A 27,134-nucleotide genomic window follows, 5' to 3' on the forward strand; every position below is an offset into this window, starting at 1 on the left:
AGTCGCAGGATATTATTAGGTCATTAGTAGCTACAATTTGTATATCTCGGAATTTTGATATCGGTGACCTAAGGTCAGGTCAATTTCGCGACCTCCCCATTATAAGTCAATGGGGGAAAAATCAACTCCCTGTTTTTACCACTAAAACGGATCGGAATGGCCCCATATACCATACATGACTTCATATACGATCAACCTTCACTACCTTGAGGTCTGTTTTGCTGTTGGGCAGCTGTGAGGTCATGGGACGTCATCAAAGGTCATCAAAGGTCACCAAAGGTTTTTGGCCAATAACTCCGTACAGGAACAAGATACAGACGCGTGGATGGTCTCATTGTGTTCAGATCGTCAAGACGCATCGAATGATATACATGATGACCTCGAGGTCACGTGACCTGAGGTCAACCTTTGACCTTGACCTTTCGAGGTCAACATATATATCATTCGATGCGGATTGACGAGAGGATGACGATGATGCCCTTAGTTTGTTCCTATCTTGACTAATTCGAAAGTTATTCGAGAAAAACTCTCTCCATATCTAGCGCCGCCATTTTGACTTTTTCGACCCCTGTGACGTCATCTTTGACCTGACCTGAAAATGACCTTAGTAAAAATTGTAGATCTTGGCCGTGCGTATCCGATGCCGTTTACCGCTTGTCGCTATCTTGCTTCGTTCTCGAGATCTCAGGGGGGGGCGGTCATCCGCCCCCCCCCCCGTCGGTGCGAAGTTGGCGCAGACCCCCGTCGGTGCGCGGGTTAAACGTTTTAAAACGGTGATCAGCAAACACGATGTGTGACATGTCACTAAACTGTCATTTTCTTACATTTTTCCGAAGGATTTCCTCAATTTTCCAGGTAACATATCGAATAAATGTATAAAAAGTTACCTACTGAAAGTTTGATGTTATTGGCCTAACGCGCTTAGAAGCTACTGGCGAAAAACTGGATGGGCAGATTCGCCCCCCCCCCCCCCAATCGGGGCGTGGGTTAACATTTCCAACGGACATGGACGGACTTCCGCGGAAGGGCGTTTTGACGCTCGCGCCTAAACGACTGGACGACGACACAGCGGAGCTAAAGAGACGGGGGCGGCACTAACCATCGTCAGTGTCTATGTCGGAGGACAGAGTCGAGCACTGGTCGCTCCGCGAGCCACTATCTGCAACTGACAGCGGCGTCAGCAGAGACAGACACCGGGGGAGACACGGGGAGACACTATCTGCAACTGACAGCGGCGTCAGCAGAGACAGACACCGGGGGAGACACGGGGAGACACTATCTGCAACTGACAGCGGCGTCAGCAGAGACAGACACCGGGGGAGACACGGGGAGACACTATCTGCAACTGACAGCGGCGTCAGACAGAGACAGACACCGGGGGAGACACGGAGAGACACTATCTGCAACTGACAGCGGCGCCAGAGAACAGAGTCGGGGAGACACGGAGAGACACTATCTGTCAGTCAGAGAACAAAGTGACAGGGCAGGGAGGATGGGGGGGGGGGGGGCAAGGAGAGAGACACTATCTGCAACTGACAGCGGTGTCAGCGAACAGATGTCGGGAAGACACGGGGAACTACTGTAACTGACGTCGGTGTCAGCTAACGTATGTCGGGGAGACATGGGGCGGGGGAGGGAGCCCGCACCACAGGGCACAAACAGCACAGACCAGGGGGGGGGGGGGGGGTAAGGGGACAGTGGACAGTGGTCACAGCGGGGCAGTGGAACTGGGCAGTCACGTCGGGCAGTAGACGTTGGACAGTCACAGTGGGATAGTAGTAGACAGTGGACAGTCACAGTGGACAGTCACAGGTGGGCAGTGGGCAGTCACGGTGGGGCAGTGGACACGGACAGCCACGGTGGGGCAGTGGACAGTGGACAGTCACAGGTGGGTCATGTGGGTCAGTCGGCAAACGGAGTGACCGCTTCACTCGCCGGCACGGCTGGGGAGGCCAAAGATCAGCTCACAGGAGTATCACCATCCAACGAAGATAGCATGACATTTGCTTCCATTCGTCGGTATCCGTAAATAGTGCATGGTGTTAGACACCGTCAGCCACCTGCCGCGTCATTTTCATTTACGTTATGGCCGGGTAAGACCGGGGTGACACACACCTCTGGAATGGCTTATGTGCGGGGAAAATGCGTGTCACATGATTCATGCCAAACATTTTAAATGAAAAATATTTGAGCGCAGGTACATTAGTTGCCACGGCGTGCTTTTGATAAAACAATTTAGTGAAATGGACAGCCTCGCATGCTCACATTAGTTTGAAAAAGCAAACCTTGCTCGATCAAAATGGCACGGCCGCCGATGGAGTCCATCGGACCCCGTATGTGGCGATCGGCCCGCCGGCCCGGCACGAAAGCGACACAGCGCGACACAACGGCACGGAGAGAGAGAGACAGAGGTGCCTTCTTACTTACTGTCGGCCTTGGCTGACGCCAGGACCGTGGCAGAGCCGACCTTCGGCGTGACCTTGACCTCGGCTGACCCCGGCGGCGTGACCTTGACCTCTCCGTCCGGCGGCACAGCAGCCTTCTCCGTCGGAGTCCCGCCGTCCGCCTGCGCCGCCGCGGCCCTGACCTCGGCTGTATCAGGTTTGACGGCGACATTGACCTCCGGCTCAGTCGCGGGCGGCGGTGTGACCTCCGGTCGGCCGGGCGGCGCGCCTTCGTTGACCTCGACGCCCTGGGGCGGTCCCCAGAGGCGCATGAGGAACGGTTTGAGCTGGGTGCGGTTCAGGTCCAGGTAGGCGGCCTCCACCGAGCCGTGGTTGGCCGTCAGCGCCGTGATGACGTCCTCGCGCGGGAAGGCGCCGCGGCTGGCCAGCTGGGCGTACTGCGCGGCGGCGGCGGGCAGGGCAGCGGTGTCAGTGTCAGAGCGGGCAGCGGGCCAGACAGCGGTGTCAGTAACGGAGCGGACAGCGGTGTCAGTGTCAGAGCGGGCAGAGGTGTCACCAGTGTCAGTGTCGCCATTGTCAGTGTCAGAGCGGGTAGCGGTGTCAGTGTCAGGGTTGGCACTTGGCAGAGGTGTCAGTGTCAGAGCGGGCAGCGGTGTCAGTGTCAGAGCGGGCACATAGTGTCACCAGTGTCAGTGTCGCCATTGTCAGTGTCAGAGCGGGCAGCGGTGTCACCAGTGTCAGTGTGTCAGAGAATATACATTCTTGGACGATACCGCGAAAACGAAATATTTCTATCGAGAGTTTTCAAAGGATTTCATGCACGAGGCCTTGGCCGAGTGCATGAAATCCTTTGAAAATTCGAGATAGAAATATTTCGTCGCGGTAGAGTCCTAGATATTATTTCCTGTATGTTTCTTAATATCGTTCGTTATCTGCTTAAAAAAAGGCCGAATATGCATAAATAAAATACAGTAACAATAACTACACGTTAGCTACTGAAATACTGGCAGTTCTTATTACTTAACAGTTCAGCAAAGCTTACAAATTTTCTTTAAAACAGAAGCCCTCGATGAAATCAAGCTATCCAAGAAAACCATCCAAGAAAACGTCTCGCGCAAAGTTTCTTGGATGGCTGGATTGCATTGCAAGACTGCATCAAATATACAGGAAAAGGGTAAACGTGCTGGTTGACACTGGAGCAGACTGCAGTTTCATAGCTCCTGCTCCTACTTGGAAGCGGCAACTACAAAAGCTGCTATGGGACAAAATATAAATGTCTATATCCAGATTTTATCGAGCGAATTCCCCGACTTGAAGTGGAAAAGGGCTAAATTTTGCACATTGTATCAGGACTCTAACACCAAAGTGCTACCTCAAGGAGTCTGTACTTGTGCTAATCCATGGGAGGAATATGAGAGTCGCAAATCTATAATTTCACTTATGACGACACTGTGACGTCATTTCAAATGGGATCGACACCAAATTTGGACACAACCTCGGCTAGGTATTCAGGAAGATGTGTGCAAAGTTTCGCTTCTTTATCTCTTCGCTTTGCGACGATATCGTCGCAGAAGTAAAGGGGGGCAACTATATGCCCCCCCCCCAGCGGCCGGCGGGTGGCGCTGAGGCCCAGCGGCCGCCGGGTTAACAAACTATTATCGAGTTTCAATAAATGTAGACGCTACGGTCCGTCCCACCTAGCCACCGTGTTATCAGATAGCTGTCCTGTGTCACGTACCGCCCCTTGTCCCCGGTAGGTCCCCGGCTGACCTTTTTCCTCCGCTGCTCGACGCACTCGGTCACTGCGCTCCACACATTGCCCTTATGTAGCCGCAGCGCGTCACGGGCCTCCTTGTTTGATATCGTGCCTGCCAACGAAGTAAAACGCCATAGTCCAATTCCGAAACATACATCACTGCCACAACTGCGAATTGCTGGTGAATAACGCACGCTTACGCATATGTTTAAAGGAGCTCTTTAAGTAAAACAACATCATGTTGCAAAAGCAATTAGATAATTTAACAGAAAATGTTCGAAAGGAATCGTTTACACCAAAAACCTACCAGATTATTATATCGCATGCCTTTCCCTCCTTATCGCTATTGCTCATCAATAAAAGCCAGCGAAATATGTATTGTAAATCGCCTCACGCCCGCACCCCATGGCCTTTGGAGCGTCTCGTGGCGGCCGGTCCCGTCCTGCAGTACCCACCGACGTCGTTCTCGGGCCGCTCGTGTCCGTAGTTGGTAGCCAGCGTGCAGACGGTCTCGATCATACTGTCGAGGTTGTCCAGCAGCCAGGCGACGGGCGGCCGCTCGGAGCAGTGGTTCAGAGCGATCTGTAGATCCTCCGGCGAGAAGTTGTGCTGCTCCGCGTCCTGTACACAGCAGCAGGCCGGTCTCAACTTTCAACGAGCAAAGACATAACCCTCCAGAATTACTAATCATAGCATTGGTACTGGTAGCCTTGATGTATTTACATCTTTATTTTAGTAATTATATTTAGAATCATGAAGTTGTTCGCGCAGGACTGAAAATAAAATATTGGTGCTTCCCACTGGGCTATCGAATCGGTCAACTCGGTCTGTGAGCTGTTCTGGACGCTCCCGGCGGCGCCCCTGCACTGACCCGGAGCATCAGGACGAGCTCCATGCCCTGGCTGGCTGACGCGTCCGACTTCCTGTTGAGCATCACCTCCTCCAGGCCCACCAGGTAGTCGGAGCCGTCTGCCGGCTGAAGGGGGGGGGGGGGCAGAGGTGTCAGTGTCAGAGCGGACAGAGGTGTCAGTGTCAGAGCGGACAGAGGTGTCAGTGTCAGCGTGGACACCTCCTCCAGGCCCACCAGGTAGTCTGAGCCGTCTACCGGCTGAAGGGGGGGGGGGAGGGGGACAGGGCCGGGACACGCCATCAGACAGGGCGTCAGACAGACCGACCGGGTAGTCAGAGCCCTCCGCCGGCTGCGGGAGGGGGGGGGGGGGGTGCAGGGGGCGGTCAGTCAGGGCGTCAGACGGACTGTCAGTGGGGCTGACCAGAGGACCAGCGGATATACCCGGGAGCATTGTTCGACTTCTTACCAGCGTGTAGTTATTCAAATAGGCCAGAACACCTATCCAATGAATAAACAATGGCAGACTGCTAAACATAACTATAAAGAAACCGCACGCACGTTCGATTAAATTGATCACCGTATGTAACAGCCAGAATTAAAAAAGCTAAATGCTGAGATGCATTACCTAAGATATTCTGGCGGGCAGGACCGTCACGGATTGCCAGTTGATCGATGGATGACGGATTGCCGTCGCCGCGGGCTAACAGTCATATCGTCAGTCGGACATCAGCCTGCTTTAGTTCGAGGACCGTCGAACTACCCGCCGTCTGGTCGTGGTTGGTTTGACGTGCAGGGACAGGCCGATCCTCTCAGTCCCGCTGATCCGCTGACAGTACCCCAGAGACCGGCCAACAATAACAACAGCAAACACCCGGGATCGGCCGGCCGACCGACCCAAATATAACACCGTCCGAGCCGACAGACATCAGCTGGCCAGAGAGGCCGCCATCAGTCACCAAAAAGGTCAGAGAGGCCGCCATCAGTCACCCAACGGCCCACTTTGTTCGACAGGGACACTCGGCTGGTTTTGTTGTAGCCATGCATACCTGAGCTTGTTTGCTGCCATTCTCGCGAGCCTTCCTCGCCGGCATAGGGGTGATGTCTGGAATTGAATCCTCTTACTCCCTTACTCTTCTTACCTTTCTCACCTTCTCGCCGGCGTAGGAGCGGTATGGGGAATAGGATCCCTGTATCCCGTGTTACCCCAGTTCTTACCTTCCTCGCCGTCTCGCCGGCGTAGGAACGGTGTCGGGAGTGGGACCGCTCGCCGCCGTGTTACCCCAGTTCTCACCTTCCTCGCTGTCTCTCCGGCGTAGGAGCGGTGCCGGGAGTGGGACCTCTCACCACCGTACCGCGCCGGACTCTCTCCGCGGCTGGAAGCCCCCGAACCGTACGCCGCAAACGCCTGCTGACAAACGGACAAGTGAGTTAAAACGTGGCACGCCGAGAACTTATCAGCCATAGAGAACGAAATATCCAGAAAAAGTTTGTTTATCGTCGTTTCATGTTTATCACCACAGTTATTGATTGCCCTATAAAGTCCCGGCCCCTACCCCGGAGCCCCGCCTCCTGCCCTAGTGTTCCTACCCTGGAGTACCCACCCCCTTCCCCGGGTTCCGGCCCTCCAGTTACCCCCCCCCCCCTCCCCGTGCTCCTACCCTGGAGTCGCTGGCGGCCGAGTGGACCGACGATTTGGATCCGGACCGGCCCTGGAACCGGGATCCCAGCGTGCCGAAGTAGAGCCACGGGTCCGCCCGCTCCTGACGCTCGCGCTGCCCGAACGCCTGTCGGGAACGGGACCGGTCTCAGATACCGAGTCTCCGCAGCTCGGACGGACCGTTAGCAGCGAATCTACTCGGAGGAAATCAATAACTTCTCAGCAAGGATCGCAGCGCGGCCCGGGGTGACAGGACATCTGACTCAGTGGATAAAATAAAATGTGGCACTAGCAGAGAAAGCCGAATATTTACGAGAAAGCCGAATATTGCCGAATAATACTCGTAATTGCCAACGAAATAACTAGCAAGCTGAATTTTAAAAGACTTCTTCAAGCCCGCCTTCACGGCAGTTGAACAGGACACGCTGCTCTAGAGGCTACAGGTCGCCGAGAGGGGGGGGGGGAGGGCTGCTCTGCGGACCAGCTGCGGCTCCGGCGCCCCGTCGTGTCTGTACCTGGAAGGACTGGGTCCGTTTGAGACTGCGCGCCTCCCGGTGACCGTATCGGAAGGGCTCGTAGTCGCCGGCCAGAGAGGTGCGCGAGCCGGCGCGCCCCAGCGAGCCCTCCGAGTACATCGCCGCCTCATCGGGCGTCTGCAGGCAAAAACAGAACTCAGATCGGGGCACTGCGCGTTTATTGGGCGTCCGACATGTGACCAGAGACATAAGGCGGATACAGATCAAGCGACTTTTACAGTTTGCGTTTTCCCTAAGGTCACGGAAGTGCAACATAAGATATTCGGGCTAAAACAAATACAAGCGGCATTTTTTTAATCTTATCCATAATCGATCGGAAACACGAGCTGAGTGCAGTGGCGCGCTGATCGCCCCAGTCGGTGTCTGTTTTATGGACGGTCCCCGGTGTACCGCCGGTGGCCAGACACTACTTCTCACTTGCGTGGCGATGGTCTGCGGCGGCGGAGAGGTGCCTGTCGACTGGGTGCGCTTCCGGGCGACGCTCGTGGCGCCGTCGCGCTGTGTCGACTCCGACGGCAGCGCGCCGCCCTCGGCGTCCGAGGTGCCGACGCTGGCCGTCGTCTGCGCCGGGCCCTCGGCGGCCGACTCACTCGCGACCGACACGCGCCGGGGCACCGCCGCCGCCGCCGCCGCCGCCGCGTCTGTAACGACCGGGCGGGACGTCAGTGGCCGCGCTCCGCCCTCAGTGGGCCGCCGGTCACAGCGCTGCGCTCAGCCTCTGGCAGCTGGCAGCTGCACAGCGCTGCGCTCACACTAACACCCGTATGCACAGCACTCGCTAGCTTGCACACACACGCCCACACACGCGCCGCGCAGCGCTGTCCGACTCCCTCGGCACGCTTCCAGTGTCTCTGGAGTCTCTAGTCTACAGGTGGCCACTCTCACACGCTCCGGGGGAAGCCGCGCTCCTCAGCGGCGCTCCACTCGCTCGTCTAGGACGCGGCATCTGCGCAGTGCAGCGGCGGCTACTGGACGCGGCTATCTAGCGGGCGGCCTAGTGCTAGCAGAAGGGCAGCGGCTGCGGCCCGTAGCCCCAGGCGTACGGCACCGGCTGCCACAGGATCACGTTACCTGACGGTCGGCGCTCGCGACTGGCGGCCTCCAGCTTCATGGCCTGCACGCCGTCTGCCAGCTCGGCCGGCGCGGCGTCCCTGCCGAGCGACGGGCCGCGCGACACCGACCGCTGGCTGCGCTCCCGGCCGTGCGACACGGAGCCGGGGGACGGGTCGCGGGCGCGCAGCGGCGCCGGAGAGCCGGGCGGCATCGGGCCGCGCGGGAACCGGCGGCGCCGGCGCCTCCTGTGCGCGGCGCGCTGCTGCGCCACGGCCGCCGGCGCCGAGCGGCAGCACATGGCGCACACCCGCGTGCCGGCCGAATTCTGGAAGGTGCAGTGCGGGCACGCCCAGGCGGCCACCTCGTCGGCCGGCGCGTCGCTCTCGTCGTCGGACTCGACGCCGGAGCCGGGCTCGTCGGAGTCGGTCGGGTATCGGCTGAGCTCCATCTGGGAGCGGGCCAGGCGGCGGGGGCGCGCGGCGCGGCCCGAGCGCGCGCTGGGCGCCGGCGACGGCTGGCGCAGGTCGCGCTGCGAGACGAAGCGGACGGGCGCGGCGGCGGCCGTCAGGCTACTGTTGCTCGGGTACCGGTGCAGCTGGTCGTCGGCCGGCTCGGCAGGGTACCAGAGCGGCGGCCCGTGGCCGTGACACGTGGGACAGCCGAGCTGCGCCAGCGACTGCGCCTGCCGGCCGGTCAGGGCGGGAGTCAGGGGGAGGGACAGAGAGAGACTGAGCTAAGGAGAGGTGACAGGGACTAGAGAGTGACTGGAGTCAGAGAGACAAAGAGTGACTTGACAATTTACATGTAACACTCGTTCATGCACTTTATTAGTGTATAATGTATAGTAAGATACTGATGCATATTGTGTAGGGACTTCTCTGTCAGTTTATTGTACCTGAAACCCATCGCAGTTGCTTTTAACTACGCTTAGCCTCCCGGGTGGGTTAAAAACGTCGAAGAGGGCCTGTTCAATTTTACGCCTATCAATATTGATAACGTTCCCAGAAAGTTTTGGCAGACAAAATTGAAGTTACTCTATGATAACCGCATAAATCTATATTTTTTGCGATTCGCAGTCGCACCGACTCACGTGCATCATGTGTGGATGGAAGCCGGGGTGTGCGAGGGGGTGTCCGATGTGGTGTCCGGCCGGCGGTGAGGTCATGTCGCAGACGGAGCCTCCGGCGGCCACCATCCCCGGCCAGCCGGCCCGGTAACTCTGACCGCGCCGCGTGGTGACGAAACCCTGAGGGAAGGGGAGAGGGAGAGAGAGGTGGGGGAGAAAGGTGGGGAGGGGAGGCGTGTCAACGCTGATACTGATAGTTACAGAAGTTCATGGCACAAGTTTCAAGCTTACATGTTAAAAATAAGCCGTTTAAAAGTAAGTAGGTAGGTACATAGATAGGCACACGACGCATTGCTAGTGCTGGCATTCAGCTGAGCGCAGAGTGCGCCTCGTTATCTGTATACCTTTGGTTCAGGAGACCAAATTTAAATCAAATTTAATAAGGTCACAGATCACCATGAACGTGCTGTTCACTCGGAGACCACGGCGGAATGGAAACACGTCATGCGGTACAGCATACAGATCAGGCGTAAACTACTAGCGACATCTGTGGTCAACTATCTAAACAATAGTTCCCCTGTTCGCCGGCAGTGTCCCAACTACTTTGTATAACGAACGCGGCCATTCCGGAGCGCCGAGCCCTTTCCTGCACCCGGGGGCGTCCTCACCTGGAGCATGTCGTGCTGGTGGGGGTGCTGGTGCTCGGGAGGGTACATCCAGGCCTGCTGGTGCTGCTGGTGCTGCTGTGCCGCCGGCGACATGTGCGCCGACACCGACTGACTCCGTGGGCGCACCGGCACCGGGTCGCGGTCCTGAAATATTAAGAACATCGGTCATTAAATGAGCTCGTTCAAAACGCCCTGATCAATTAGCAGGTAACGTGTAAGTCATGTATTCTGCATGGTTCAGCTTACCTTTGTTGTTCTGTCAAGTAGGTACTAACTGCCAAAGCTTATTGAAATGCGGTTACAATCAAGGCAGTTTCCCATTGTCTTTAATAGTAAGTGATGTGCACCGAAGCAGTCCCCTGCGGTGCCGGCCTCTCACCGCGTCGCGCTGGTCCTGCGCGGCCGGCCTCTGGTGGCGCTCAGCGTCATTAATAGCTGCCACAGTGGCCGGCAGGGCGGCGCTGGTGTCGTCCGAGGGCGGCCGGCCCGAGTCCACCGAGCCGCGGCTGGGACTGCGCTGGACGGTGGCCTGCGGAGGGCCCAGGTTGGGCGGCAGCGGCTGCACCGACGGCTCCTCCCAGACCGACGTCAGGCCGCCTGACCACGGCCGGGGGGGGGGGGGGGGACAGTCAGAGGGGGTGACGTCAGACCCCTGGCCACGGCCGAGACACAGTCAGACCCCCTGACCACGGCCGGGACACAGTCAGACCCCCTGACCGCGGCCGGGGGTACAGTCAGACCCCTGACCACGGCCGGGGGTACAGTCAGACCCCTGACCACGGCTGGGGATACAGTCAGGCCGCCTGACCACGGCCGGGCGGGTGGCAGAGAGGAACGGTCAGAGGGGGAGTGAGGTCAGACCTCTGACCACGGCCGGGCGGGTGGCAGAGAGGAACGGTCAGAGGGGGAGTGAGGTCAGACCTCTGACCACGGCCGGGCGGGTGGCAGAGAGGAACGGTCAGAGGGGGAGTGAGGTCAGACCTCTGACCACGGCCGGGCGGGTGGCAGAGAGGAACGGTCAGGGGTGTGAGGTCGGACCCCTGACCGCGGCCGGGACACAGTCAGACCCTCTGACCACGGCCGGGACACAGTCAGACCCCTGACCGCGGTCGGGGGCACACTCAGACCCCTGACCGCGGCCTGGGGTACAGTCAGAGGGACACGAGGTCAAGAACATAAACATCCGACGGCTCACAGCTAGAGGCTATTTAGGAACGCACCACCGATCCCTTGACCAACTAATAAACGGGCACCAATTAATCCGTGCCCCGTGGGGGAGGGGGTCGAAACGCTCTCTCTGTTCTCTTTCCTTCGTATTTCCTGATCGAAAACTAGACGAGTAAAAAACATTTCAAACTGATCAAACTGTTATCTCATAATTTCAAAAGTTCAAAATTTTCAAAATCATATAGGATCAAAATTAAAAGGTGTATTTTTAAAATTTTACATATCTAGGTGCATTTGTTCGTAAAAAACGGAATATGTATGAAAGGACAAATACCTACTGATAAAGTACTCCGGAAACTGTAGACCAATATCTTTAAAAAATGGGAAAATTTCCGCTTTTTCACCACAATCAAAATTGAACAGTGCGGCGCAGAATAAGCGCTTACCTATACAAAGCGCAAAAGATTTTATAGTTCGTAATTTCTAGCCATTATTGACGGGGCGGTATACGGGCCATTTTACGGACCATTTAGTTGTGTCCCTTATCAGCACGGTTTATTTGATAGGGCCAAGTTTGTAAAAAGTGCTGATGTATTGCCCTAGCAAATCAATCACCTTCCGCACAACTATCAATGACGTCTGTTGGTAGATGGTTAGTGCGGTGCGTGACTCAGTCTGCCGAATCGTTCTCCCGCTCGGCCCTGGCGCATTGCCAGTGGCGGCGGCCCGCTCAGCTCGTCCAGATGTGACCTACGCTCAGCTGTGCCGCTACACCCGCCTGTGACAGCTCCCCGACCGGTCACAGGGCCGTCCGGAGGACGCGCCTTCCGGAGGAGTGCGGTTCAGACCGCCGAGTCTACAGGCATGGTGTATAGTCTCTCTTTAGAGTATCGCCACTCGAAAGTATCGTTATCGCTCCCTGGTTTGAGAGCCCCTGGCTTTTGAACTTTGTGGGTAGCCACCTGGCCGACTAGTACATAAAACCGTTAAAACGATACAGGCCGGCCAGGTGTCCAACCCTAAAAAAAAAACAAGAGCTCTCAAAACAGGGAGCGATCTTTCGAGAAGCGATACGTTCAAGAGAGACTATACTGCGGTAACGTCCTTGACTGTGTTTGAAGCTTCACGAGACAGCAAAGCGCTCCAAAGCGGCAATGACCGGCAGCAGTAGCCAGTGATCACTTATACCGGCCACACGGTGACACTTACCCTTCTGTGTGGGCGGCGGCGGCAGCGGCCGCACTCCCATGAACCGTTTGAGGCTGCCCATCACCCCCGAGGCTGACTCCTTCCTCGGCAGCGCTGGTGACTGGAACACACAGAGACACGGAAGGAGCTTGTTTACTGAACCTTATTGCTTTGCTTCAACTTTTACCTTCATATGGCAGTGACATTGTTCGAATACGAAGTTCGAAGCCGTGTGTCTTCCGAGGTTAACATTTATGTAGGTATGCTGAAAATGCATCAGATGCAGGGCCTCGGCTAACATGTTAACTGGTGGGCCAAATGGCCCACCAGTGACCCGAAATGGCCCACCAGCCTCAAAGATTTGGCCCACCAGTAATTTTCCGAAAAATCTAAGTTTTCACATTTTTCACATTTCAAGTTGAATTAGCAGATCTTATCATACATTTTCAGGCTGTAAAGTACATACACATTACTACACATCGGTAAAACATATTCTTGTGAAAAAAAACTTCAACCTATTGTTTGCAATATCCTCTTGGGGTAAAAAGTGGACTATAGTATCCGCAACTTAAAAAAAAAGAATGATCGTCGCTGCCCGCCTAATAACCATCACCATTCCCGGTTTCTTGAGACAGCCGTTAGACAGCCGCCTCGGTCACACTTCACCAGATTGGACCAATGGACGAGAAACGGACGGCGTCCGGTGATGTCCGGGGGATGTCCGTTCGTTTCCGTTGGACGCCCGTTTGTCATCCGTTAATATCCGTTCCATGTCCGGTGGTGTCCGGTGTGCTCAACCGGACACCACCGGACATGACCGGATATTAACGGATGACAAACGGGCGTCCAACGGAAACAAACGGACATAACCGGACGCTGACAGTTCTCGTCCTTTTTCTCGTCCGTTGGTCCAATCCAGTAAAGTGTGACCGAGGCTTTAAATTTTATGCAATAATCGTGAAAGACGTCTGCCTCTGTCAATTACAGATAGTGTCGGCGGCTTCCAGCCGATCGAGGTCTGCGAGAGTTCTTGCAAGCTTTCCGATCGATCGAGTGGTTGCAGTCACATAAGCATCTGCCGCAGACCAGTCGGTTACAAGAAAACTACGAATAAAGAACAGACCAGTTCAGACGGTCGGGGATAAGCCTGCGAGCGATCTCAGACGGCTCGCCGAAAGACACGATACAAGCCAGAGTCAAACTAGAGGTAGTGTCGGCGACTTCCAGCCGATTGAAGTCTGCAAGCGATATCATGCGTCTTCACGACCGGTATGATGCTTGCAGTCACACATCTGACCAGTCGGACGAATTTCGAACCGTTCACAGTCAGCTTTCCAAAAATATCTCATTTGGGCTGAAGATGACACTCAAGAATAAGAAGGGATAATTTTCCACTCTCACATTTTGGGTGGCTAGAATTTTCCACTCAGACACCCGAGAGAAATCTGAAGTCTGGGACACTGTTCACCAGAAGTATACATAACTTTTTAAGAAAATATTGGGGTTGCGCAGTGCGCTTGGGCTTTTGAGTCATTTCTTTTCCATGCGACACCAATAGGCATAATGATCATTTTCAGAGATGTTGGGGTTGCTGCTACAACCCTCTTTTGGGGTTCCTCACTTCCTGCTACAACCCACTTTATATATAGTTAAAGTTGCACTCGTGCTGTTCACAATTCCTCCAGATCCACCCGACAACGCCCGATCCCGTCCGACCGCTTTCAATTCTCCGACTCTCCGACTCTCCGACTAGTCGGCGAGCGATCCACTCAGGGCTCGCTGATTTTTTACATCCGACCGGCCGTAAGTTATCGTCCAAAGTTTTATCATCTGCGTCAATAATTTGTGCATACTTGTGCGATTTTATGTGCACCGCCGGAGTATCACCACTGAGAGGGTTGTGGGTCCCTACTATCTCCTCTATGAAAAGTCGGGGGGGGGGGGAGGGTCGAGCCCCGTTTTTTTACATTTTTTAATGCCATCCTGACGTTTTTTGCAGAATAAAGTGGCCGAAATCTGGGGAGAAATCGAAAATTGGGGGGGGGGGGGGGGGCTATGGCTACGAAGGTCAGTCCATGTCGCTGCCCAAGTGGCCCACCAGTCAAAATTCCTTAGCCGAGGCCCTGATTAGATGTGCGATACAGAACCAGGGCTGCACCCTTTACAGATTGAGCTGAATTTCTATGGGACAGGGTAACGCCAGTCAGCCCTTATCCTCCCTGGCTCACCTGCTCCTTTTTGCCGAAGAGGCCGAAGCGTTTGTTCCTCCTGGGCGGAGGCACGGGCGGCTGAAGGTCGGATTTGGGCGGCAGCGGCGGGCGAAACGGGCGCTGAATGCTGTCCACAGCCTGCGCACACACAGTGACACCGAACAGCGTGAATGAATGGGTGGAGAGGGGGCGCCCAGCGCTGACACTGTTGTCTTGGATATACATATTCAGACGATAGTGATATACCTTACAAGTGGGTATAGTATGAGCCTCAAAAACATTTTTTGCTTATTTCCTTCAGCACTGTGACATTATGAATGTACCTACTTACAATGTTGCTGGCTGCTCCTGTTGTGTCCGAGCCACTAAATTTTGGCGGATATAGGCCTAAATATATTATCACGAGAGCCAGAACAGCTCACCTTTCTGACTTGCGCCGACCGTTTGGGGTGACGGTGGTAAGTCAGATGTTAGGGGGCTCACCTTTCTGACGTGGGCCGACCGTTTGGGGTGACGGTGGTACATGTCGTCGCAGGAGAGGCAGAACACCTGGCCGCTGCATCTGTCACAGCGGACAGCCGAGGCGGAGCCGCCGCACAGGTCGCAGTGCGCCCGGTCCTTGGCATTGCCACTGCCTGAAATAAAGACGACAGTCAAACACAAATAGTCAATTCAGTACAGAGAACAGCTTAACCCGGCCGGGCCCGGGGGGTAATCCCAACCACCGCAGCCCGGGGGGGGGGCGTTTTTCGCCCCCCCCCCCTGTCTAACTCCGTAAATAAGGGAGCTACGGAAACAAAAGCGATACCAAACGAAAGGTCCTTACGAGACGATTCTAATGCACCTAAAATTTTTGACCTCAGGTCAATTTTCAAGGTCAGAGGTCAAGGTCAAAGGCAAAAACCGCCACATGTGTAGTGATCTCAAAGTAAGCCTTCTAGAGGACGGCAGGCTGCATCAAACCGGCAAAATTGGCTGTCAAACGAAAGAAGAGAATCTGAGGATTCTGAAAATGTGCTCAAAGTGAAAGGTCAAGGTCAAGGTCACGCTCAAAATTGACCTCAAACTTGGCACTTTTTCGCATATCTTGCGTGCTAACTTCCAAGATGTTTTGAAATGTTTTGAGGCTTATCAGTTCCCTATTTGTGGTTCATCTTACGATACAAGGCTGCTCAAAGATCAAGGTCACAGAAGAGTATCCCTGCTAGAGGCTATTTCACTGATTCAAGTTAGTAATAATAAATAAGACAATTTTGCAATCCGGAAGCTCTAAATGAAGGCTTAGAGGAAAATAGATGCCAGATTCGTGATCAGCGGTTACAAATCCATCATAAACGACCTTTTATGTGTCAAGGTCAACCAGAGGTCATTCGAGGTCACATGAGGTCAACATAAAATTTGACCTTTTCCGAACAAAATATACATCATTCGACGCGGCTTGACAAGGCGAATGCGATGGTACCACTGCCGTAGCTCTAGGACCATTTTTGTCGAAGTTATTTGCGAAAAACTAAAACCACATTTCGGGGTCGTTGACCTGACCTCTGACCTCAGGTCACCAAAACTATTTTTCTATTTTTCTCTAGGTCAAACGCTACACAACCGTGCTCGTAATTTGTCTTTATCTCTAAAACTCTATTTTTAGCAGCTATTTGAAGTTTGCGTCTGTGACGCCGAAGTTTGCCGTGCAGGGGTCTAGAAAAATGGACCTTGTGACGTCATCAAGGGGGCTAGGTCCAAATTTTTTACTTCAGAAGATGTCAAATTGATGGGAGAAAAGGTACTGAAAGTTTCGCCTTCCTATCCCTAAGCGTTCGGGAGCTATCGCAAATATTCGCCAGGGGGGGCGAAAAACGCCCCCCCCCCCGGGCCCGCGAGGGTTAACGGTGAGGGCAGCACTGCCGGTAATAAAGGTAGCATAGGTCATGGAAGACGGTACCAGATATCATGCATCCCCAAGAGTCAACAAATATCAATCCCATTTCGTCGCCTCAATCGATTTTGGTTAGGCACCGGCACCGGTAATTGCGTCTCGGAAATAACTGAATTTCCAGACATGGCGGGCAGTTGAAAAATTAAAGCGAGATGCGAGATGCCCATCTGTTTAGCCAGGAAGCTGCACACGACAGCCACCGCAGGCCTTCGCTGTGTAGTTCTTACTCAGCAGGATACTACCCTGACAAGCATGAGCTCAAACAGTTATCACATCAGGTATTCACCCTAGGAGCGGAGCTAAGGTAAGTGCAACAGCACCCCTGCGGCCTCACATTTACATCTGTACGTGCCGGCTACTCGAGTTACGTTCACACGACAGGGATACTAAGTGTCGAGGGTCGTCGGACGGCCGAAAATAGCGCACTCGACCCCGAGCACCCGCCGCTGCAGCCGTATTCTTGCACGCTCCGCCGGACGCAAATGGTGGGCTGCTCTCTATCTCTCCGTTAGTCTGTCTCATCCGTTCGGTGGTAGGGAATGTGAAAACACCAGCTGGTATTGTCTGCTTTGGTGTCATGGAGTGGTGTCTATCATCTAACCCAGTCTTTTTCATTTTCTAACTCGCTTAGCAGCAAACGCAAAACATTCGAGTCACGCTGATCTGGAGCAGTGGGCTGCTCACTGCTCAGTGCTCAACTGCTTTCACGAATTTGGCAATGACAGATATGAACAGATATGAACAGATATGACAGCAGCCAAATAAAGAATGGCTTTACATAGTGGAAATAATTCAACTTGTCCACGATATTTTTCACGGGAGCTGACACTGGTCATCCTGTAGGGTAGACCGGGGCAAGTCGCCCCGCCGAGGTAAAACGCCTCACCGATGTTTCTCGGAACTGGCAGAGTTCTGGGGAAACATCATCTCTTCTATAAAACGTGCACTATATGATCATTATATGAGCAGACTGGGAAGAAATTGTGATGACTCTTTCGGGAGATATAGCCAAAAATGTGTTTTTTGAGTGATTTTTATGTTTTGTTGTCAGATCATGTATCATGGCGTTCTTTTATGGTCCACATCAGGTTAACGACTTTTATGTGTTTTGAACAACTATTGTCTAACGCTTATCATGCCGGGTTGGTTCGTGTTAAATTATGTCTTGCTGGAGTGCAAGGCGTTGTTCTCTGACCGAACTACGTGATGGGGTAAAACGCCCCAGTAGGTCGCGGGGCAAAAAGCCCCTGGGGCGTTTTACCTCATGTGTTGTTCGGGCTACCCACTTTCTAATGTTCGGTAGCTGGCGAACAGTAAGTTTCTATGCCTTTATGTGTATTTTTCTCAGCAACTGGATGGCAAAGGAAGTATTTTGTTAACATTTGCATTGCAATAATTTATCATTTGGTCTTATGAGGTAGGTGAAAAACCTGCTCATACAATAGTGTCATAGCTGAACACCTGACAGGATGGAATGTGCTTACTTCAGTGCCGTACCTCCAGATGTCTAACGGACCTCTCACATAAGATTTAGCCAACTACCATGTTAAATCTTTAATCTAAAGTATGGGGCTACTTGCCCCAGGCCGTGGGGCGTTTTGCCCTGGGGTTGGGGCAAAATGCCCCATTTGCAGTTGCTTCACAAATCACTTCCTAGCTTGGAGTCCGATCATAAGTGAATGAATTTGAGGGGTGCAATTTAAAGTAAAATGTCCAAAGAACGCATTGAGCACAAATTTGGCCTTCCAGGTGATGTGGGACAAAATTTATGTAGCAAAATAAATTATCTGGGGCGTCTTGCCCCAGGCTACCCTACCGTTCAGCGGTATGGGTACAATACAACGGATAGGATCTCTCGCATTTGGCTCCTTGTTTTAGTACATCTTTGTCTTTGCAAAGGAACACGAGCGTTGTGTTCTTTTTTACGAGAAAGGGTCAAAGGCAGTCGTTTAAAGACCTCGAGTCAACTACAAGTCTCACATGTCTTGTCAGCGAACCCGCGCCATCCATCTCGCCTCATGTAAACAATAAGTTCAGACAAATCGCAATAAAGTTGGCTGGACCGTGTGTAAGCGCTGACGGTGATTGGTCCGCCGCAGTCCGGCGCCCCTGACCCCCCCCCCCCCTCCCCACCGGCGCTGGCCGAGCCACGCGTCCGCTTGGCCGGCGGCCAGTCGTCGGACCGCCGTCCGAGCCTCTGCACCGCCGCCCACGGCCGGGTGCCGACAGCGGCGGGCTGAACACGCCAGGTGCTGCATTAGTCCCTAGATTTCTGGTACTGCCTGACGGTCTACCCACTCAAATATACTGTTACTGGCATCTCCAGTAGATACCCAGACTGGGTGACTTCTGATTGGGAGGAGCTTGGAGGTCGGCTCTATCGGGGCAGTTCCGTATCATAGAGATGCGGCTCAGCCACCACGGCACGGCAGTCGGTAATGTCTCCATCGTACCTCCCCACCCGATGCCCTGTCAGAGGACCGCTCGGACGTTCTCAGTGCCCACCCCGTCCCTGACGGCGCCAAACATGTTTATGACCGGAAAGCGGCCGTGCCAAAGCCGTCGCCGTGCGGCGGCCCGGGTCACAGGTGCCTGATGGTGGCGGCGGTCGGATCTTCTCTCCGGCGGCGTCCAATATCCATAGGCGCGTCGCGCGTCCGGCGTGTGCCAAGGCGTCAGCTCGCTGCCAGGCCAGCTCTCCGCTGTGCTGGCAGAGCGCTGAGACCGACCGGATCCGCATATGTACCGACCTGATCCACCTATGAACCGAGCTGAGCTGATCCACGTATAAACTGACCTGATCCACATATGGACCGACCTTATCTGGGGCTCGGTTGGTAGTCGTCCATAGACGCAACATTCTGCCGACTCCCGAAAAACAAAGGTAGTAGACTGGCCATTGTTTAATACAGCTTAAACAGCAACACCGGCCGGCCTCTGACCTGTCCTGTTCTGCTGCTGCTGCTGTCGGGACGCCGTGTTCATGGCGTGCTCGGCAGCCTGTCGCCGTGCCGGCGGTCCGATTTCCTCGTAGTCGTTGTCGCGCGCCGGTCCGGCCGGTGGTCCCGGCGGCGGCGGCGGTACGGCTGACGGGTGCACCTGGTCAATCAGAGGTCAGGGGTCAGAGGTCAGCGGCGGCGGCGGTACGGCTGACGAGTGCACCTGGGCAGGTAGAGGTCGTCAGAGGTCAGAGGTCAGAGGTCAGGGGTCAGGGGTCAGAGGTCAGGGGTCAGCGGCGGCGGCGGCGGGGGAACGACGGACGGGTGCACCTGGGCAGGCAGAGGTCGTCAGAGGTCAGAGGTCAGGGGTCAGTGGTCAGCGGTCAGGGGTCAGCGGCGGCGGCGGCGGCAGTACGGCCGACGGGTGCACCTGGGCAGTGGGCAGTCAGAGTCCAGAGGTCAGAGGTCAGGGGTCAGAGGTCAGAGAACCTCTAATGAGCTCAGAATGAGCTTATGGCGGCGGCGGCTGCACGGCCGACGGGTGCACCTGGGCAGTCAGAGGTCAGGGGTCAGAAGGGTCAGAATCTGGAGAATGGAGGGGTCATAGGTCAAAAGGTCAGATGTCAGCCGTCATAGGTCAGAAGGGTCAGAGGTCAAAGTTCAAATATTATTAAGAGACCAGCAGCCAGAGGTCAGAGGGATCAGTTAAAGGTCCTGCAAAGATGCGCTACGAGATGGACATCGGACACGCGCGCAGGAATGAAAATGTGTTTTCATGCACAGTTTGGACTGAGACTGCTATTGAGCTCACTCCGGGTGTAAGGGGAACCTGTGAGGTATGGTTGAACATCTGAGGCCGGGGTCAGCTGATTTAGGTGTTCCGGTAATCTATCCATCCACGTCCGGAGCGGGTGGCCGGGCGGGCCATCAACACTGCACGGCGCTGCCCTCAAATATTTACACACAGATGAATGAGTCAGAAACGGGATGCTGCAGCATGGGGGGGGGGCAGAAAGCGAGAGAGGGAGAGAGAGAGAAAAAAAAAGAGAAGAGAAAAGAGAGAGAGAGAGGGAGAGAGCGAGAGAGAAAAAGAGCGAGAGAGAGAGAGAAGAGAGAGAGAGAGAGAGAGAGAGAGAGAGAGAGAGAGAGAGAGAGAGAGAGAGAGAGAGCTCAGGAGCAGCTGCTCGCCGCGCACTGAGTCATTACTGGGCTACCGGCTGATCACCGACGTGCGTTAGCAGCTCGGCCTGTGGGCGGCGTCCTGACTACAACGGCGGGCGACACGACACCTAATTAGATAGTGTCACCAGCAGGACTGGGTCCAGGGGCTCCGACCGGCCTTTTTGGCGGCCGGTCCTCAGCTGACGTCACCCGAGGTATTGTCACCTGCGCTGGGCGGAATGGCGGGACAGTTAGACGGTTACCGCCGAATGGAGTGACGGGAGAGATCAGGGTAGGTATATACTATATAGAAAAACGGAGAGATAGCCGCTGGGCGGAATGGCTGGACACACTGGCGGTCGCAGCCGCTAGCAAAAGGGGGGGCCAAAGTCACACTCGCGGGACATAACATTTATCCGTCACCGGGAGGGGGGGGGGGGGTGATCGGCTAATTTTTTACGTCCACGAGGTGCCGCGCAGTTGGCATTACTTATGCTTCATCCATCTGATTCTTGCGTGAAATCTTTAAGCTCAATTTAAGGCAAAATCACCAGTTCCATTTCCCGTCCCACGGTGCTTCCACCTGTCGGCCCACTGCACCATGACGACGGATCGGTGTAGCATAGGTATACTGGAAGGTCAGGCACGGGGATTCATGACCTTACCACTATAAAACAATTCGGAAAAGTACAGATACCTCTTGCTTTGAACAAGCATGTGAAACCCAGAGAGCATTTTCAGACTATGACATTTACCCATATAGGTAACATACCTAGTTGTGTGGTGGCGGGAGAGAGTAGGTACACCGACCTCTGGAGACCCCCCACAGGTTCCGAGCTTTCAAAATTGGCATCTGAGGGCCGCGCGCGACTCCTGCGGGCTTCGCAACGGCTCTATTGGGGCTCACTCAACCTGCCTAGTCTTACTGCTAAAAAGACTGGCCCTGAGCCCTAAGGACTTCATCAGTCTCTGCCAGCCCCAGGACCCACACCGGCTCATGGGGTCCCGACGTCGAAATATGAGGGAATCTGCGCGGGACCATCAGGACGTAAAGTAATCTCGATCAGGACCAACGCAAGGCTGTGCCGGAGACTGCGTGAGCCCTCTGATCTTCAGAAACCCACCCATGTATGTTTTCACGTAGAGGCCAGTTTAGGGCCCGCAGAGACCAGTACAGGGCCTGCAAACTACAGAGGCCAGTAGTTTGAGACAATCAGTGACCGAGTTGGGCTCTCAGAGGCTAATGTGGGTCATTACAGGCCAACATGAGCCCTCAGAGGTCAGCGTGGGGCCCTAAAAGACCGGCATGAGCCGTCGTTGGACCCCAGAGGCCAGCAGAGGGCCCTCAAAGGCTAAGATGGGCCCTCCTCAGAGGCCAATGCAGGGCCTTAAGAGGCCGGCATCGGGTCTTCAGCAGCCAGTGCGGGCCCTCATTGGCACCTAAAGGTTCGTCTTGGGACACCACAGACAGAAATAAGGCCACCAGAGACCGGTGTGAGACGCTCAGACGCCGGTTGGGACCCCTGAGGCCGGTTAGGGGCCCTCATAGGCCAGATGTGGGGTCTCAGAGGTTGATGTAGGCTCTTAGCGGTCAACGTGGGCGCTTGACCGCCACTGAAGTTCCCTCAGAGGTCAGTGTAGGACGCTCAAAGACCGGTGTGGGAGCTATATTAATAGCTGGGCGTGGTTTTTTTTAGCCTCGTGACGATCGAATAATTGCCAGGGCCCCATACACCTATATGGGGGCCCATTGGTTGTTTGAGGTGGGGGGGGGGGGCAAATGATATGATGGCCCCCTTTATTGACCTTTGGGGGGGCATGGCCCTGATGCCCCCCCCCCCCCGCGACCGCCACTGTGTACACATTACAGACATGCCTCTGAGATTACATACTAGCTCATGCAAACTCTATGCAGGCCCTGGAGTTCCCAAGCTAATCCTTAAGAAACCAAGCCGGCATACGGCGTCACCACCGGGCTTCTGATGTGCACAGCACCAACCCATGAGGTCTTTCTTTAGTGTCTTAGAGCCAATCTCCTTTAGCAGGGCCCACCCACCACTGCCGAAGGGGGTCTCATGCCAGCCATTGCTGGGCCTACGAGAGCCTCAAGTAAACCCACGCTGATATTCCATATAAGATCCGGCCATACTCGTGAAGCGGTGCCAGCGACGCTGACCGCCAAATTGACAGAATGCGAAACTGAGCCCACTCATGAGTGAAATTTACGTCCTTTGATGGCGCAAGAAAGAAAATGAATCATACGAAAAGCTTTTCTAGGACTTTTGTTCGATCTGAAAGGTGGGGCCAAAAGATAGTATGGCCCCACCTTTCAGCACCAAAGGGGGGGCCATGGCCCCCGTGGCCCCCCCCCCCCCCTGGGACCGCCAGTGGGCCTGGACAGACAGTCACCGCGCCTGCCGCTGTCAAACTAAATTTGATGCGGATAGCAGGGCGCGCTGCTGAAGCACATTTTTACCCAAATCATCCTAGAAACGCGTTTTTTTAACACAGAAAATAATTGTACGGTTTCTAAGAATGATTGTGCATAAATGGAACCACTGGCGGATCCAGAAAGAAAGTAGGTATTTTGCACACCGTGGGGCCGAAGGAAGGCCCATTGGTGGATCCCAAAGGTAGTTTGGGTATGGACTTTGGACCCTGCGCTAGCGCAAACTTTCACGCGAAAAAAAGGTTATCAGATCTACAAAAAAACTCGTTGGGTTTCATCGTCTTATGTGTTGCGTTGAGGATATCGGGAGTGCCTTGAGCGTTGCAGCGATGAAAGTAACGATGGTTTCATGAGAGTCTGACATTGACTGTTTTTAAAATAATCTGTGCTGTGCACTGAACAAGATTCTCGAGGTAACCAGAAATAATAACAAAAAATAATGACGGACATTAGTTGGATACAATGCAGCGCTGTACATCATCATACAATGTTATTGCATGCTGATTGCCAATCAATACAGTGAAACATTGCATACGAGATACAGTGACTGGCTGCTTGTTACTTCAACGAATCAGCCCAGTTTTCCGGGGAATATCGCCGGCGTGCCGCGGTGCGATGCCAAAGACAATAACCGCTGACTCGCGGCGCCGGCGAGACGATACCTTTGACGGAGGACGGACTGCCGGCAGCGGCGACCGGCCGCAGAGCGGCGACTCCACAGCGGGGCTCGCGCGGGCGCCCAGAGGTCCGGTCACAGGGCCCGGCTCGGCCGCGGCAGCCCGCCACACCCACCCTCCACTGCCGACGCGGCCGACGGGCCGACGGACCGACGCCGACGCCGGCGCGGCCGCGAATTTTCAGAAGCGTTTATTTTAACGCGTGACGCGGGCGGCGGAGCGCCAGACAGGTGGCGGCGGCGCCGGCGTCCGGGTAACCGAGCCACGGTAGCCGGGGGAGCCCGATCAGCCGCGGAGCCGGCGTCCGGGTAACCGAGCCACGGTAGCCGCGCCGGCGTCCGGGTAACCGAGCCAAGGTAGCCGGGGGAGCCCGATCAGCCGCGGAGCCGGAGCCGGCTCCGGAGGTGGAGCGCGGACCGATCCGATCCAGCCGACTGCGGAGCTCGTCCGGGATGTGACAGTCGCGAGCGATTCAATGCACTTCCAGCCGCGTGTGGATGCTGTCCCGCACGGCCCACCTGTATTGCGGCACAGTCTACATCACGTCACTCCCATACTCACCAGGCGCAGTGCTGGGCCGCTCACCGCTGCGCTCATTTGTGAATTTGCGCGAATTTTGCCCTGCGAATTTACGCAAGTAACATCAATTGCTCTTTAGTTATCAATGATAAAGTGAGTCCCATTTTGTGTTGCAAATTTATAATTTGTTTCTCAACTGTCCACATATCCACACAATACCTACTTTAAATTGTTGCTGCCTTCTGAGCCATCTGTCAGAAACCAACTATCAACATTAAAGTAAGCAGTGAACGGAAAATCCTACTCAATCAGTAGACTTCATATGCACTGTCAAGACTCTCGCGTATATGACTTGTGAGACAGAAATTACGGTGAAATTTTTGCAGCTAGCTCAAGGAAAAATAACAAACGGTTGTCGCCACAGTTCGTATACACTGACGTAAGTTATGGTCGGCTCTCAATGTACCTAACATAACACTTATTCACGACGGAGTATAGGGCACCTTTATGATTGAATTTGGAAGTAAAGAAGCAAAGCAATCAACATTGTATGCGAAAGGTGGAAAACTTATTAGTGAACAACTACTAAAATTTGTGAGGATCAAACGGATCAAACGGATCAAATGGATCAAATATGGTGCCCAGTGCTCCATCGTAAAAAGGGCTGCTTTCATCCAGTTGATTTTATACAGCTGGTGTTGCGCATTGTCCATTTAATGGTTATTCATAAGGATTTTGATCAAATTGAGCGGTCTACGTCAACGAAGAGCAAGTGCATTTATATGTAACTATACAGGCCGGTATGAAAAATAGCTAGGTAAACAAAAGCATGTGTTGAAAGCAGAGTCCCAGTCGGTCCCATGAGTCAACCGAGTCCCAGTCAGTCAGTCAGTCCCAGTCAGTTGGTACGCATTTCAGTTACTCTGATTCACTTGTAAAGGGGAGATCAGAAAAAGACCTAACCTAAGGTCAGAGGTAGATAAAATCCGAGTCATACAAATTGAAGTCACTGGTAGGCTTGTAACGTCCTGCGATGTTGAGAAGACTCTGTTATCCATTACAACTTAAGCAAGCGTCAAAGGCGCCCGTATGTGGTGGGATATCGGGTCACTTATTAAGGCAACATAATGAACCCACCGCAGACGATAACAAGCTGATGTTAGCACAAAATGCGTAAATCTGATGACGTTATTAGTCATCTAAAATCTTGTAGCGGCACGGGCCGTTGGGTTAAGCTAAATTCACGAAAACAAAAATATTGGGGGATCCACTCCATCTGTATGTGAGTTAAATTGCGGGTAAAATAATTGTATCCAGGTTAACTTTATATTGTATTGTTTAAAATGTAGCAAGATGTTTGCACCCATTTATAACAGGGAAACGTAAATATTGACGTTCTAATAAAACAACAAGTGATGAACTCTCACTCTTCGAAAAGGCAACCTGTGAAAAAGAAAAAAGAACACTGCTACTCTATAAAAAGGGTTACGCGACTTAGGACGAACAGTGTCATTATTCTTCACGGCACTCCTGCATCTTGACCTCTGGCTACTCACAAACGTCCTAGAGACCCACTGGGGCATGTTGCGGTGCCCCAGCGCGTGCGTGGGTCGCAGCCGCGGCTCCTGGCCCCGGCCGGCGGGCGTCTGCAGTCGCCGCAGGTGTTCCTCCTGTCAGCCGCCACCGGTCAGGTCAGGTCAGTGGTGGAGGCCTGAACTACTGTAGGTAACAGCGACCTGCGGCGGCCTCCGGCCCTGGCGAGTGCCGGGTCATGAGGTCAAGGTCAGTTATGGCATTACAACTGCCGGCTGCTGCTGTGTCGAAGTCTGCTAATTCGTCGTAGAGTAAAGCCTTACGATACTTGGCCTACTGGAGGTGTTTCTTCAATTGGGGGAGATAGAAGCTACATCTGAACACTGGGGTATGCCTTGTGTTGTGTCCAATTACCTTCATTTAAATTGTGCGCTTTGAGAAACCAATAGAAGGCGTTTAAAGGTGGCAGCGTCTACGTGACAGTTACGCTAACTATTGGGAAACCGTTCACATACTGACCCTAGCATGCACCTCAGCGCATACCATGCTTGCTATTGGGTGGGTGCTCTCCCGACATACACTCACTTGAAAACTCAAACACAAAGCTGTCAGAGCGTAAAGTTTGCAAAGTTTGACTCCGGCTCTCATGCCTCGCACTCGCTCCCCCCTCTCCGCAATTTTGTAAACCTCGTTTCCAAATAATTTCGTCGGCCCGGTCAATAATATATCTTATCTATGCAGATAAAGAATGCCTAAGTATATCTATGACCTAAAAACGGTTACGGCCTAGGTACGGGGACCCGCAGTTGCTACTGTACACGAACCCCATGACTACATATAGCCGTCTGTCCTGTCCAGTAACAACCGATAACATTGCTATCGACTGCCGGTCCCTGTATGTACAAGAGCAGCTGAGGTTTTCTGTGCGTACCCTCTGACAGCTTATCGTTGTTCCCTGTGAGGGTGCTGGGACAATTTACTCAGGGTCGCTGTACAGTAGCAACTGCGGGTCCCCGTAGGTACCATATGTGCCATCCACACACTATTCAGGGGCCTTGGGTCAGTCAGAAGCCCACCGCCCGGGTCACCATGCCTCAGCTGTGTCTCAATGTGTCCCCCTGTCTCATCTGTGTCTCCATGTCCCCCTGTCTCAGCTGTTCCTCCGGCAGCGGTGAGACAGTCCGGGGAGGGGGGCGGGCTCCTCCCGATCTCCCAGTGCCAATCCAAACAGCGCCGGCTAGCGCCACTATTTCAGGAGGGAGACGGGCCGACACAGCTCCTCCGCGTGCCGACCGACGGGAACCGGTATCAGCTGACTGAGAGCTATCAGCTGACAGAGAAATATCAGCTGACTGAGAGCTGTCAGA

General features: G+C 54.2%; 1 protein-coding gene across 1 annotated transcript in view; it reads right to left on the reverse strand.

Annotated features, from left to right (window-relative positions):
• Positions 1-25,903, reverse strand: part of LOC122371250 (serine/arginine repetitive matrix protein 2-like) — a 36,923-nt gene extending 11,020 nt beyond the window's left edge. Inside the window, exons 1-19 of the mRNA XM_043347459.1 lie at positions 25,791-25,903; positions 19,432-19,588; positions 15,040-15,191; positions 14,575-14,694; positions 12,368-12,467; positions 10,371-10,588; positions 9,992-10,135; positions 9,348-9,503; positions 8,276-8,939; positions 7,475-7,845; positions 7,184-7,321; positions 6,670-6,795; positions 6,362-6,416; positions 6,227-6,285; positions 5,033-5,137; positions 4,617-4,782; positions 4,176-4,273; positions 2,428-2,842; positions 1,100-1,165 (exon numbers count right to left, since the gene is read on the reverse strand). Coding sequence (XP_043203394.1) covers positions 1,100-1,165; positions 2,428-2,842; positions 4,176-4,273; positions 4,617-4,782; positions 5,033-5,137; positions 6,227-6,285; positions 6,362-6,416; positions 6,670-6,795; positions 7,184-7,321; positions 7,475-7,845; positions 8,276-8,939; positions 9,348-9,503; positions 9,992-10,135; positions 10,371-10,588; positions 12,368-12,467; positions 14,575-14,694; positions 15,040-15,191; positions 19,432-19,588; positions 25,791-25,817 — 3,337 coding nt within the window. The 5' untranslated portion in view covers positions 25,818-25,903. The remainder of the gene's footprint in view (positions 1-1,099; positions 1,166-2,427; positions 2,843-4,175; positions 4,274-4,616; positions 4,783-5,032; positions 5,138-6,226; positions 6,286-6,361; positions 6,417-6,669; positions 6,796-7,183; positions 7,322-7,474; positions 7,846-8,275; positions 8,940-9,347; positions 9,504-9,991; positions 10,136-10,370; positions 10,589-12,367; positions 12,468-14,574; positions 14,695-15,039; positions 15,192-19,431; positions 19,589-25,790) is intronic.
• Between the last annotated feature and the right edge of the window lie 1,231 nt (positions 25,904-27,134).

Source organism: Amphibalanus amphitrite, unplaced genomic scaffold (assembly GCF_019059575.1).
Source record: "Amphibalanus amphitrite isolate SeventyFive unplaced genomic scaffold, NRLGWU_Aamphi_draft 000004F_arrow, whole genome shotgun sequence".
In the NCBI taxonomy this organism is placed as follows: Eukaryota; Metazoa; Arthropoda; class Thecostraca; order Balanomorpha; family Balanidae; genus Amphibalanus; species Amphibalanus amphitrite.